This window comes from Panthera uncia, assembly GCF_023721935.1.
Source record: "Panthera uncia isolate 11264 chromosome A1 unlocalized genomic scaffold, Puncia_PCG_1.0 HiC_scaffold_17, whole genome shotgun sequence".
Classification (NCBI taxonomy): domain Eukaryota; kingdom Metazoa; phylum Chordata; class Mammalia; order Carnivora; family Felidae; genus Panthera; species Panthera uncia.
This window is the reverse complement of record NW_026057577.1, coordinates 143684046-143696493: the sequence shown is the minus strand read 5'-3', so window position 1 is coordinate 143696493 and position 12448 is coordinate 143684046. Positions and strand designations below refer to the sequence as shown.

The window sequence follows — 12448 nt, the reverse complement described above, 5'->3', positions numbered from 1 at the left end:
TTTGAAAAATTGCTGGAGATTGTGCACATCACGAATTACAACATCTTGAAAAGGGATTCATCAACAAGATTAAAAGATGTTATTCCTACTACAACCTACACGCTAAGTTATGACAGGAAATGGCTAAGCCATAAGTTTCCTTTTATGGATAAGAACATTTATAGTAAATTTAGTGCACACAGGTACGCCAGTCTTACGTTATGTTGTTCTGGTTATTTCATCAACCAGATTTTTAAAATAAGGATGCTATGACTTATCACTCCCAACATCACTAAAACCTCTTTCATATTACTTGATGTTAAGATTTATATTTGACCTATGTGTTTGAAAACAACAGTGTATAAAATTCAGAATTTGGAGGGCACTGAAAATATATTAGCCATGTTAACAATCCTTAAGAGATTCACACATGCAATTAAAAAATAAAAACTTCTTGGAAAAAAAAAACACATGGATGTAAATTTTCTCAGGGGTTGCTGACTCTAAAAAGGAAAATTAGATTTTATCATCTCTCTGTATAAAAAAGGTTTCTGTGCATTCTTTGTTGGAGTACATCATGGGGGCAGTCAAAAGTAAAAAGACCAAAGTTTTGCCTCCATATACGACGGAGCCAGCATGTGAGAAAAATGCAACCCTTCAGAACCAATTTTTTGCATGCTGTGGTTCAGAGGAATTAAGAGCTGAATCTTTGGTTTCAAGTCTAATGACTGAATTGGAGCTATCTTGATTTCAAATTCTTATTTTAAGGTACACTATTTTCTGGAAAGCTTCTCACTGAATAATCCTGAAACTCAGGAGCACATGGGTGGCTTAGTCCGTTAAGTGTCTGACCCTTGATTTTGGCTCAAGTCATGATCTCATTGGTTTGTGGAATAGAGCCCCACATAGGGCTCTGCTCTGACAGCATAGAACCAGCTTGGGGTCCTCTCTCTCTCTCTCTCTCTCTCTCTCTCTCTGACCCTCCCCTACTTGCTCTTTCTCAGAAAATAAATAAATAAATAATACTAAAACTCTTCCACAGAAAAATACCCTGGTCTGCAGTAAGATACATAAGGAGGTATTAGAAAAGAAAAGAAAGCCAAAAAAATAAAAAAATAAAACAAAGACCACACATCCAGTTAGCAATCAGCAGAGCAAGGAGACCGATCTCAGTAATTTCTATCATTTCTTTCATCATTTCAAACTCCTACACCCAAGCACCAGGTACTACCATTCAATCACCCTCTGAAAATAATCATAAGAGATGGGAGTATATTCTTTCCTTTTCCTTTTTTTATGAAAAAATTAAGATGTTCATGCCAACACATGCTTCCGAGTCCTAAAAGTATGGATTCTAGCCCATGTACCCACCTGCCAGCAATGTGATCTACAATGTCATTTAACACTCTAATTCTCCATTTATTCAAGGCACTAAACCTATCAGTTTCCTTCCACAAAGAAGAATTACATCAAAGATGTAAGTAAAAGTGCTTTGAGAATTGTAACGTGCTATAAACATGTTGGGAACAGCAGAGGCTTACATGGTCTGGTATTTTAATGATAAATAAAATGTTAAAGAAATTCTCTTTAAAAATGTATGTATAAAAGCTTCAAAAAAGTCTAAGGACCGAAAAGCTTTAAATCATGGGTCACAGTGCCAAAATAAACAATTCTGAACCCTGGAAGTTAAACCTATTGGTTCGAGTAAAATCCACCTGGTAACAATCAAAATTTATTATTCAAAGGAAGATGCAAAAATCTCATCATAGGAGAATCATTGTAATTTGGACTTGAATTTTAGATTTGAGATGTCTGTCAGTTAAATCTGAACACTGTGACATGTTCCTTTTTTTAAAGAAAACTCTACAAGAAAGGCATTACTATATTGTAAGCTCTATCCATTTTTGGATGATGCCAGATTATTAGCTCCTTTTGTATTTAACTAAGCCATGACAATCTAATTCTGGTTCTAGATATGGTTCTGTTTTGTTGTATATCCGAGCTGAGGATGGTGGAGTGCTTTTTTTTTTTTTTTTTTTTTTCAGATTGAACACATAGTGAAGGGCTAACGACTGGCATTCTTGAAAGTAACGGCGAATTTGTAATTCATATGACACAATGGCTTACACATAAATTTTACACATACACAAAATTAATAGCCAATACTGTCTTATTTATGATTAACACTTCTTATTGGTATTTCCCTTTTTTGGTTTACAGTGGGCATTCAGTAAATATTGGTGACACAATCCATAACTTAAAAAGGTAAGAGAGCCATGGCAATACACTGAAAGAAGAAAAAAAGGTCGTAAAAATGACAGTAATAAAAAATAGAAAGGATACACCATTTAATAAAATCAAATACATTTAATATACAGCATAAAATAAAGAGGCTAGGCTGTGGCTAGAGAAACAAGCACGTTTGGTTTCTTGCTAAGCCAACTTTTCCTAATATGAAAATTTAAAACCTTTCCACTGGAGATAAAATGTTTACCCTCATTTAAATATATGGTGCTAAATAAACCAATGCCAATTCAATGATGTATTTTTCTATTTACCGTTTCCTAAGAGTTTACTACTCTTCTATTTCTGTATGCTTTCAGTAGCACGTCAAGAACAAATACTTAAGAGAGTGCTGAGGTGTTATCTGAAGAACATTTTACCCACGCCAGCGAAAGTACTTAAGGACTTGGGGCAGATTTCAGGACCTTTGAAACTGAAGATCTGGATAAGTAGACACTGTACGATGTAATGTAAGCATACTTCTTATTTCTAGTAGTTAACAGTGAGCATTTATTACAATTTATTTTTATCATGGAGCCTCCATCAAATATAATATTCAACATGGACCCTCAAAGCCAGTCTGAATTGTGCGAAAGGAGCTGTCTCAAAAAATACTATGAAATGGTCCCATTATTCCTTTTATGTTTGTAGAAGCGATTTCTTTTCCACAAAAGAATCTATGGAACTCCTCAATACAGTACATATGCACTTGTGTGCTCTATCAGAGAAAATTCCTTGAGACGAATTTTAAGTACACTTACCAGAGCCAAGTGATATGCCCTGCTATAAAGAAATACCAGAAATCTGACATATCTATAGTATTCACAGATGCAGATATATATTTATGGGACTCTATCAGCATAAATCAAATGGCTATGAATAAAACATCACTAAACCAATTCTAAACTTCAGAAGTAGAGCACCACTAAATATCTCACCACTGCTGGAAAAAAGGAAGCAAAAAAGAAACACCACTCAGTAATAAGAATTTCTTTGATATTACACCCAAGTTTTTATCGACGCCCAAACAATGCCAACCTAATGTTTATTTTTGGACACAGAAAAATAAAGGTAATTGGATTTTCTAAATTTTCAATTCTGGGTATAACCCGGAAGGCATGAATACAGAAACATGGCTACGCAGTGACCAAACACGGTTCCACTGAGACAAGAAGGCGCTTAGACCAGGATACCTGAAGTCGAACCACTGAATCCCCAACTCCTCAATTTCTGTTGCACGAAAGAGAGCTGTTTCGTATCTTATTGGAGAGGTTATTATTTGCTGTTGAACCACAAATATACTAGACAGAGACACATGATCAATACCCGTATTCCAAATCAAACGCAAGATTATAAAACCCAGCCCCAAGCCAACCCTTTCATACTCAGCCAGGAACACGAACGCGATGGTGGGACATGCATGGAACGATGTCTTAAGGACGCCTGCTTGGAAAACCTCTTTAGACATCGCGGTCGGGAAAAGAAAAGGATTTGTACCCACCTGGGATCTTTCTGAATGCTATCGATGGACGGGGACCTGGCCAAGGTGCCTTCGGGCGGGAGGGCGGGGCCGGATTTGCTGTACGGAGACTCCACAGAGGGACAGTACTGCAGCTGTCGGTAGGGGTCTGCGTAATTGGAGGCTGGGCCCGCGGCGTAGCTGGCCCTCTGGAAGGTGGCCGCGGCGGCGTTCTGCGGGCCATGCTGGCTGCCTGTGCGCTGCAAGGGGACGGAGTCGACACCGGGGGAAGATGGGGCTAGGACAGGAAAGTAGGGACAAAGTAAAAAATTGAGGACCTGCTCACAGAAACGGTTAACCAGGTCTAAGGCAGGGGGCGGGGGGAAATTACACACATGAAAAAAAAAAGGGGGGGGGTTTGGAAGAATAAAAAAAATAATCTGTCATATTTGAACCAATACATTCAATGTTATCCACTAAAATGATCATTAGCATGCTATCTCCGAAATAAACCTTTCGGCGATGGGGGTGGGTGGGAAATGCATCAGTTGTGTGTTGATGGCTTCCCAATCCCCAAGAGAAGTTTTGTTCATCTCAAAGGAAAATAAAGTCTGTGCAGAACCCAAACCCAGAGGCTGCATAGGGACCATTTATAAGGCATCATGGATGAGTAGTTCTTTATTGTTCAAGTTGAGAAGATTCAGAAGTGTTCAGGTGATGTCACATTAATTTTATTAAGAGTATAAGGCAAACTTAGTAATGTCGCGAATTTTCCTGAATAAAAGAAAGAAACTGCGGGCCTGGGGGTGGGGAGGTAGGGTGGGGCAGGGCTCCTATTTCCACAATTAGTCCTAGAGCAGTAAACACAGGACTGCTCTAGCTCCTGGAAAGCAATTCCCCAAAGATTTCCATATGCCTCTTCTTCAACTAAAGCTGTCACAGTAGCAAGTAAATTCGGGGAAGGGTAGGCAGGTGGGAGGAGGTGCCCAACTGCAACCCAGACAAAATAACGAGCCGACCTGGCTTCTCCAGAAGCACGTGCATCTTTTCGAAACGTCTACATTGTTCCGGGAAGAGTCTCCACCAGTTATTAATGTCAGTTTGACTAGTCCCAAACTGAATTTCAATTATGCTTCCTTCGTGGATTCTTGTCAGTCCATTGCATGGCATTGTTTTTATCTGGTCCTCAAAAATATTTGACGTCTAAGGTTTAATGACCAAATACAATGCAAACAGCATCTTTCATGTTAACAGAATGGGACCAGTCATTAACTGTTGCAACAGTTGTTAGCCATGATCAGCCGTAGACAGTACAATTTCTTTACTGGCATTGCAGATCAGAAGATATCCAAAAAACAGCCAGTGTCTGGATACAACCATTTGTATCCAGGAGTATCCAGGCTCTAAGGAGTAGGATTTCAATTATAAACGATACCCCTCAACTCTGACTACTGAGTGCTTATTAGTGGGTGACAGAGAGTTTATTTTGTCCTCTCTTGCATTACAGGACATATGCCAAATCAAACACCCAAAAAATTATGTCACATTGAGCAAACAATTATGAAAAGAAGTTAAGGAAATTGTGCTAAATGACAAAAAAGTTATAAAGTGAACTGGAGGAAAACACTCTAATGCTGAGAACTGAGTTTTAATTAAGAGTTCAGGGCTTCTCAGGGCACCTGGGTGGCTCAGTCAGTTAAGCATCCTACTTCAGCTCAGGTCATGATCTCACAGTTCCTGGGTTTGAGTCTCGCATTAGGTTTGTGCTGACAACATGGAGTGTGCTTGGAATTCTCTCTCCCTCTCTCTCTCTCCCCCCTCCCCATTTGTGCTCTCTTTCTCAAAGTAAATAAATAATCTTAAAGAAGAAACATTAAAAAAGAGTTCAGGGCTTCTCATTTCCAATGAATTATAATATTTCATCTTACAATAATCAAAATTAGGAGAACAGCCACTGAGGCATGGTGAAAAGTAGAAACACATTTAAGAAAAACTTCCTAAACAAAAAAATGTATGTATACTCTGAGGAGCGGTCTTTGCAATGATGAAGACCGTCCTGATGGCTTGTTTCAAAATGACCAGTTTAGACTAATGAGCATTAAGTTCAGAACCAGGAAATCTGTCTTACGTCTTTACGCAATTTCTGGAAGAGTTCTATTTTCTCGCAAACTTACAAACATGTGTAGTTAGAATTCATGTTTTAATAATGTATGAACAATGTGTTTTAGATCACGATGGCGGGGGTTTAAGATTTAGGCCAGGCCTAACCTTGCTTTTAGAAGAACAGATGTACAGAGGCAAACAAAATTTCATTTTCTAGAAGAGTTGTGACAGGACAGCCAGCAAATCCAGGGCCAAAGCAGAAAACTAAATACACCTGACATTTTTCAGATAAATTCATTTTTTCCCCCTTCAGGAAAGTAGTATCTACATTCAAGCTTGCTGAAAATGGTTACTAATAGCAGAAAATATATCCTTTTCTATTCCAAAGTGTTAATAACTAATGGAGAAAGTACAATGATTAACAGGAAAGAAGGACAACATGGCACAGATCAGGAAATCACACAGAAATCTAAAAAAACAAAAACAAAAACATACTTGTTAAAAAAGCAGTAACAGTAAGGTGAGCAACCTAACCATGCCAAAAACTCTCCAGGGACTTTAAATTGAAAGACAATATCATGAGAGGGTTTTAAAAAAAAAAAACAAAAAACACTTGCAGCAGCAAAGACTGTAAGGACACTGGCTTCAAACGTGAAAACAGGGTGTGAAATGCAGTTAATTAAGCAGAAACAGGAATAGCTCCAGTATTCCAGGAGGAAGAGAAGGCAGAGGCAGATGTAGGAATATCGTCAGGCTCGTATTTGTGCTTCACTTTGGCCTGTTTGGGGTCAGGGGCAGGGAATTCATTCAGAGCCTGGCTTCTGAAGTTAGACAAGTGGGTTCCTATCCAGGCCTTCTGGCCAATTCTGGGTATGAGACGAGTGAGTTACTGAGCTTGTTAAGCTCCACCTTCCCGACTGTGGCATGAAGAAAACAAGATGGCCTCATGGGATCATTATTTGCTTTAAAGACATGAAGGGTATTAAACATCCCATATGTAGGAACTGTGAAACAAGTGAGTTATCGCTATGTCTACCATTAACAATGTTGAAATCAACTGATGCTCGACAAGGAAATTGTACCCACTGCACTGGGGGGGTGGGGTGGGGGAGACACTTGCCACTGGGTATCAGGCTCCAGAGCTCCCGCAAGGGCTTTCTCTCTGCTAAGACCCTATAAGAGACTGAACACATCACTCTCACGTTACAGATGGGAAACTGAGGCACAGAGAGATTACGTAACTTGCCTGGATCTGCCTGGTATCTAGCAGTGAAGGGATCAAGTCCTCGCACGCTGCCTCCAGAGTTTATTCTTACAACCACCGCTGCAACTGGACCAGGTTTTAAACTTCAAAATGTGTGTTACTGAATTAGCTTCATGGTAAGACAATTTATGAGAGGCTTAAAATGAAGGGAAATGTCTACTAAAGGCATAGAGGATAGACAGGTTTACAATAGGAATTAACATGAATATTATAGTAAAAATTGGTAAAAGTTCGTGTGTTAATTTAGATCATTTCCCCTCAAATTGAATTTATTGAGATATGCAGAAAAATATAGGGAAAAATTCTTCACATAGAAAAAAAACCTAACTTTGTTCATGTCTATAAAAATCAAAGAATAGGGATACTCATAGTTACCTTAATTTTATTTCAAAGTTTTTTTTTTAATGTTTATTTCTTTTGAAGATAGAGTGTGAGCAGGGAAGGGGCAAAGAGAGAGGGAGACACAGAATCGGAAACAGGCTTCTGCAATGGCAGCGTAGAGCTCGATGCGGGACTCGAACTCACAAACCATGAGATCATGACCTGAGCTGAAGTTGGACACTTAACCGACTGAATCACCCAGGCACCACTCAAAGTGTTTTGAGTCTTAGTTTAATCACTAATACCACTATAATTCGAAAAAAAGAGGGTAGACTCTGAAATCTAAGATGGGTGAACAACTTCCAGAGAGATCTTATTAGAAAATCATAATCGCATGTGTGGCATTTGATAAATGACATTTCAGAAGTTTCCTGAATCCACAGTTTAAACTTTTAGGTCAGAATAAATAGGATGCCTGATGGGAATTTCAAAGTATAAAATGAGAATTCAAGCTGGTACTGCCAAAATGAGAAAAAAAAGAGACTAATCAGTGCAAAGAAAATAATGCAACATGGAATACAGACGGGGAGAAAAATACACTCTCTGAAAGTGTGGGTCATGCAACCGTCTGTCTTGAAGAAAACGTGTGAGGCTCAAATAGATCTCAAACTAGCCATCAGTAGTGTAACAACGTGATGCCTTGTATTTCTTTAAGCACGACATGGAAAAATGAATTCGGCATCACAAATTAAATTCCCCCTTTCTGCCCTACCTGTTCAGACCTCAGCGTGGCACATGCAAACCATGGCCCCCCATTAGTGTGGATCAGCGGACACTGGTCACACCCTTAAAGACTTTCTCCTTTAACACGTTGCCTGCATTTCTGTCCCATCGCACATTTTTCTCTTATTTGAGCTTTAGAGCTCGGTGGACCACGTCACCCGCCTTGCAGGAGGTCTCTATTCAATGGAACCTTCCAGGGCAAACATCTGAAGTGGAAGGCTCCCCGTCAGCGTGTCCAACACTCCCCTCTCTCCTCACCTGCTCCGCAAACGGCCCCTTCTCCCCTCAATGAGCTCTCAGAGCTCAGCGAGCCATGTCGCTGGTACCTTTGGGGAGATTTTAAAAGCAGCCTCTTCAGCAGCTGACTTGATACTTCACCCGACTTCTACACTGTTCACGAAATTACCTGTTTTCTTCAGAGCTACACAAATAAAGGTCTACTGTACAAAAGGGGGAGAGATGTTTTATGTGTAATATTTGCTCGAAATGGGGGAGGAGGGATCCTTTTTCATCAGCCAGACATTCTACTTGGATGATGATAGATGGTCACATCCGTTATTTACTGACCATTAAAAAAAAAAAAAAACACAGAATAAAATATAAGAATCTGGCACATGAAGAGATTTGGTTGCAGGGGGAATAAAAAGTGCGGTTCAACAAAAGAAGAAAAACCTTTATTTTTGTTTTTTTTTTTAGTTCTCCTTGCTTTTCTGTATATTTGCATTTACAGAAATATGAAAACATAAACTACACCTATCCTTATTAAATACAGAATAGGAACACAATAATTAAATACTATTCCCTGTGCAATCTCAGAAAATAAAGATAGCTTAGGTGCCATCAGGTCCAAGAACGTGGCCATGAACTCTCTTAAAGAGAATTCGACTCTGTTATTTTAGGGACAAAGAGCTTTTAGCACTCAATCTGCTATATTCCCAGCAGTATTATTATCTAGAACTCAACTGTAAAGGCCTTCCCATTTTCTGCACTCTACACAGGCTGATCCGTGCTAAACTCAATGGGAAAATATTCCTGGGTAAATTTAATGTAATCTTTCCCCCCCTCCCCCATTTTAATTCCAGTACAGTTCGCACTGAATGTTATGTTGGTTTCAGGTGTACAAAACAGCGATTCAACGATGCTATACATTACTCAGGGCTCATCATGAACATAATCTTTTAACTTCAGGTATTACTACCTTTCTGGGGAGGGGCATTAATGCAGGGGTTTTACTAGTAATAGAATCATTATTATGGTGCGGGTATTGATGTTTCTGGATTTTACCAAAAAACTGTTCCTACTAGCCAACACTCTGCCTTCCCTCAGCTGAGCTCAGTTACACTTTTTATTCACATCTCTTTAGGTGGTTTGATATAGGTAAGCTTCTGGAAGCCCTTCTCCATTTTTAGAGGATATTCATCACCAGGTTCATTAAAATTTTCCAATAGGGTAATAACGTGCCCCTGACTTCCTAGACTTAAAAAAAAAAAATAACCAAGATGTTATGAAGGATCTAATTTGACTTGCTCTAATGGAAAGCAATCACTTTTACAGTTTGAAGTAACAGCATTTAAGAAGTAATAAACTGCTAATATGCCACGTTTTTGTGGACTCCAATGATGATTTTAGTTGAAGATGTTATTTACCTGTTAGTGAATAATAGTAATAAAGTTGTATGAATATGAAGGTGCTGTGAAGTGCCTCTAACCTTTATTGAGCAGTGGCCATTATTGTGGAGAATTTTAAGTGCTTTCAAAGTACTTTCTCCACACGTGCAAATATTTTCATCCCGTTCTTTTTTTCTTTTTATGTTTTAGGATTTGTCAACCTCATAGAGATGGTTAGCAGATTTTCTCCTCGCAACATACCTATGATAACTCATTTTTTATTACAAGCTGACACATTCATCACAGAAAGCTTGTTTTCTCCACTCACTGAGAAACGCATTTATCCCAAAGTAAATTCATGCGACATTCATCACGGCAGACATTGGCCATTTTCATTAGTTTAGAAAGATGCATTTGGAGGGCCGGGATAGGGGGGAGTGTCAGAGTCAAGCATTTGTGTTAATCAAATGACTCCTAAGTTGACAGTTACTGGTATGTTTGAGTTTGAAATAAAAATTCGTGCTACTTAGTTTCTGCTTAATAGACTTTATCATAAGCAAATCCATGAAGATCGCATCGTCCCTGCCTGGCTGTACTTCTTACTATATAAGCTCTGGTTTTGACAAGCCTTATCCCAGATGAAAGGTATGTTTTATTTAAACAGACATCCAAGTTAAAAGTGTGCCTCTTTAAATTTTCATCACGCAAGAAGTAAAGCTTCAGACACTGGGTTGATGTCCTGTAAAAGCAGGTGGGGATATTCGCGCTGCCATCAGACTCACTGGCCTGCCTTTTCAGCCGCAGATCACACCATTCCGCCTCCCTGCACAGGGAGAGAACATCGATGGTGGCCCCTCTCATTTCCTGGCTCTACAAGGAATGAGTGGCTGTCACGTCTGGCAAGAGGATGCTTTCCGTTCAGCAGACACCAGTGCTGATTCAGGAAGTGACCCTTTGCCTTCTCTTAGGCGGCGAGATCTCTGGGGCCACACTGTTGGCTTCTATCTCAATCCCGTCCTCAGGCATGAGGGCGTGCTGCTCTTTCTGTCTGCCTTCCTACCAAGAGCACGTCTGGGGCCCGGGAGGCCAGCGGGCGGTCCTCAGAACCTGCTCCCTTATGCCGGAACTGGGTGGGGCAAAGGTCTGCGGTTCTTGTCTTACAATGGCCGGGGCCCATGAGCGTGCGGGGGCAGGGGCACAAGACCCTCTTCACACCGTGCTTCCTGGCACAGCCCTGACAAGAGTATCCACCAGCTGAGTAACATCCCACTGATTTCCAGTGTTGAGTAGTGAACCTTGTTTGTATAAGTTTCACCTTCCACAGTCTGGAGCAGAAGGGAGGTGAGAAGTAGGACGTTAGCACCCTGACCCCCTAACCTGTTCATAAATGTACACAAATACATGTGTGTAGGCTCTCTCACAGAAGGGTTAGGTAGCTTTGTGGTTTGGGAAGGCCTTGAGGACCTCTTTGCCTACCCAAAGGTAGAGAGAGGTCCCCATCGGAGTTGGTGTCTCCAGTGGAGATTTAAATCAGCCTTCAAACGTTACAAAAAAAGGGGGTGGCCTGGGTGGCCCAGTCGGTTAAGCGTCTGACTTTGGCTCAGATCATGATCTCATAGTTTGTGGTTTTGGGTGCCGCATTGGGGTCTGTGCTGACAGCTCAGAGCCTGGAGACTACAGCCTGCTTTGGATTCTGTGCCCCCCACCCCGCCACTCCCTCGACTGCACTCTCTCTCTCTCTCTCTCAAAAATAAACATTAAAAATAGAGAAATAAATCAGTCTTCAGAGTAAATAACAGGGGTGAGTGGTTATTATGGCAGTCAAAGAGACCTGGAGAAGGCACGCAGAGAGAAGGATGGAGTTTCTTTTTTATTCTTTTAATGTTTATTTATTTTTGAGAGAGACAGAGAGACAGAAAGACAGAGAGAAAGCGAGGGAGGGGCAGAAAGAGGGGGGACAGAGGATCCAAAACGGCTCTGTGCTGACAGCAGAGAGCTCCACGTGGAGCCTGAACTCACGAACCCTGAGATCATGCCCTGGGCCGAAATCAAGAGTTGGGTGCTTAACCAACGGAGCCCCTACAAATACAGTTTCAACCAAGATGAACGTTAAGAGCCAGGTTCCAGAGCAAGACTGCCTGGGCGCAAAGGTTTAAAGACTGGCTCGATACAACCTGTGGGACCTTGGGAAGGTTACTCAACATCTCTGTGCCTCAGTATTCTGTAAAATGAGCATCGTAACAGTACCTCCTTCATGCGGTGGTTCTGAGGATTTGTGAATATGTTCAGAGAATTTAGAATGATCTCTGAAAGCAGTGACCTGCTACATGCTTCTGTCATTCGGACTCACCTGCTCTTACTATAGCGCCATCTAGTAATTCCCTGGTTTTTTAGGCAAGTACATTTGTCTTCATTCCTAAGTGTTGACTAGAACAAGTGCCCCTCAATTCCCGTGACCCACCTCCTTGAAGTGTCCTCTGGAAATGCTTTAGGGGTCAAACTGAAGGAACACCAGTCAGTGCCCTGCTACCCAAGGGCTGAGACCCAAGATAGGTTGCTCAAACCACCTTAGCCACAATGGGAGCCAAAAGTCAGTGGCCCCTGAATACTTCGGGTCTAAAAGGCCCTAGAAGACCGTCCCAAGAAATT

General features: G+C 40.7%; 1 protein-coding gene across 1 annotated transcript in view; it reads right to left on the bottom strand.

Annotated features, from left to right (window-relative positions):
- CTNND2 (catenin delta 2) overlaps positions 1-12448 on the bottom strand; it is a 938499-nt gene that overhangs the window by 358228 nt on the left and 567823 nt on the right. The window contains exon 10 of the mRNA XM_049648272.1: positions 3764-4019. Within this exon, the coding sequence (XP_049504229.1) occupies positions 3764-4019 (256 nt within the window). The remainder of the gene's footprint in view (positions 1-3763; positions 4020-12448) is intronic.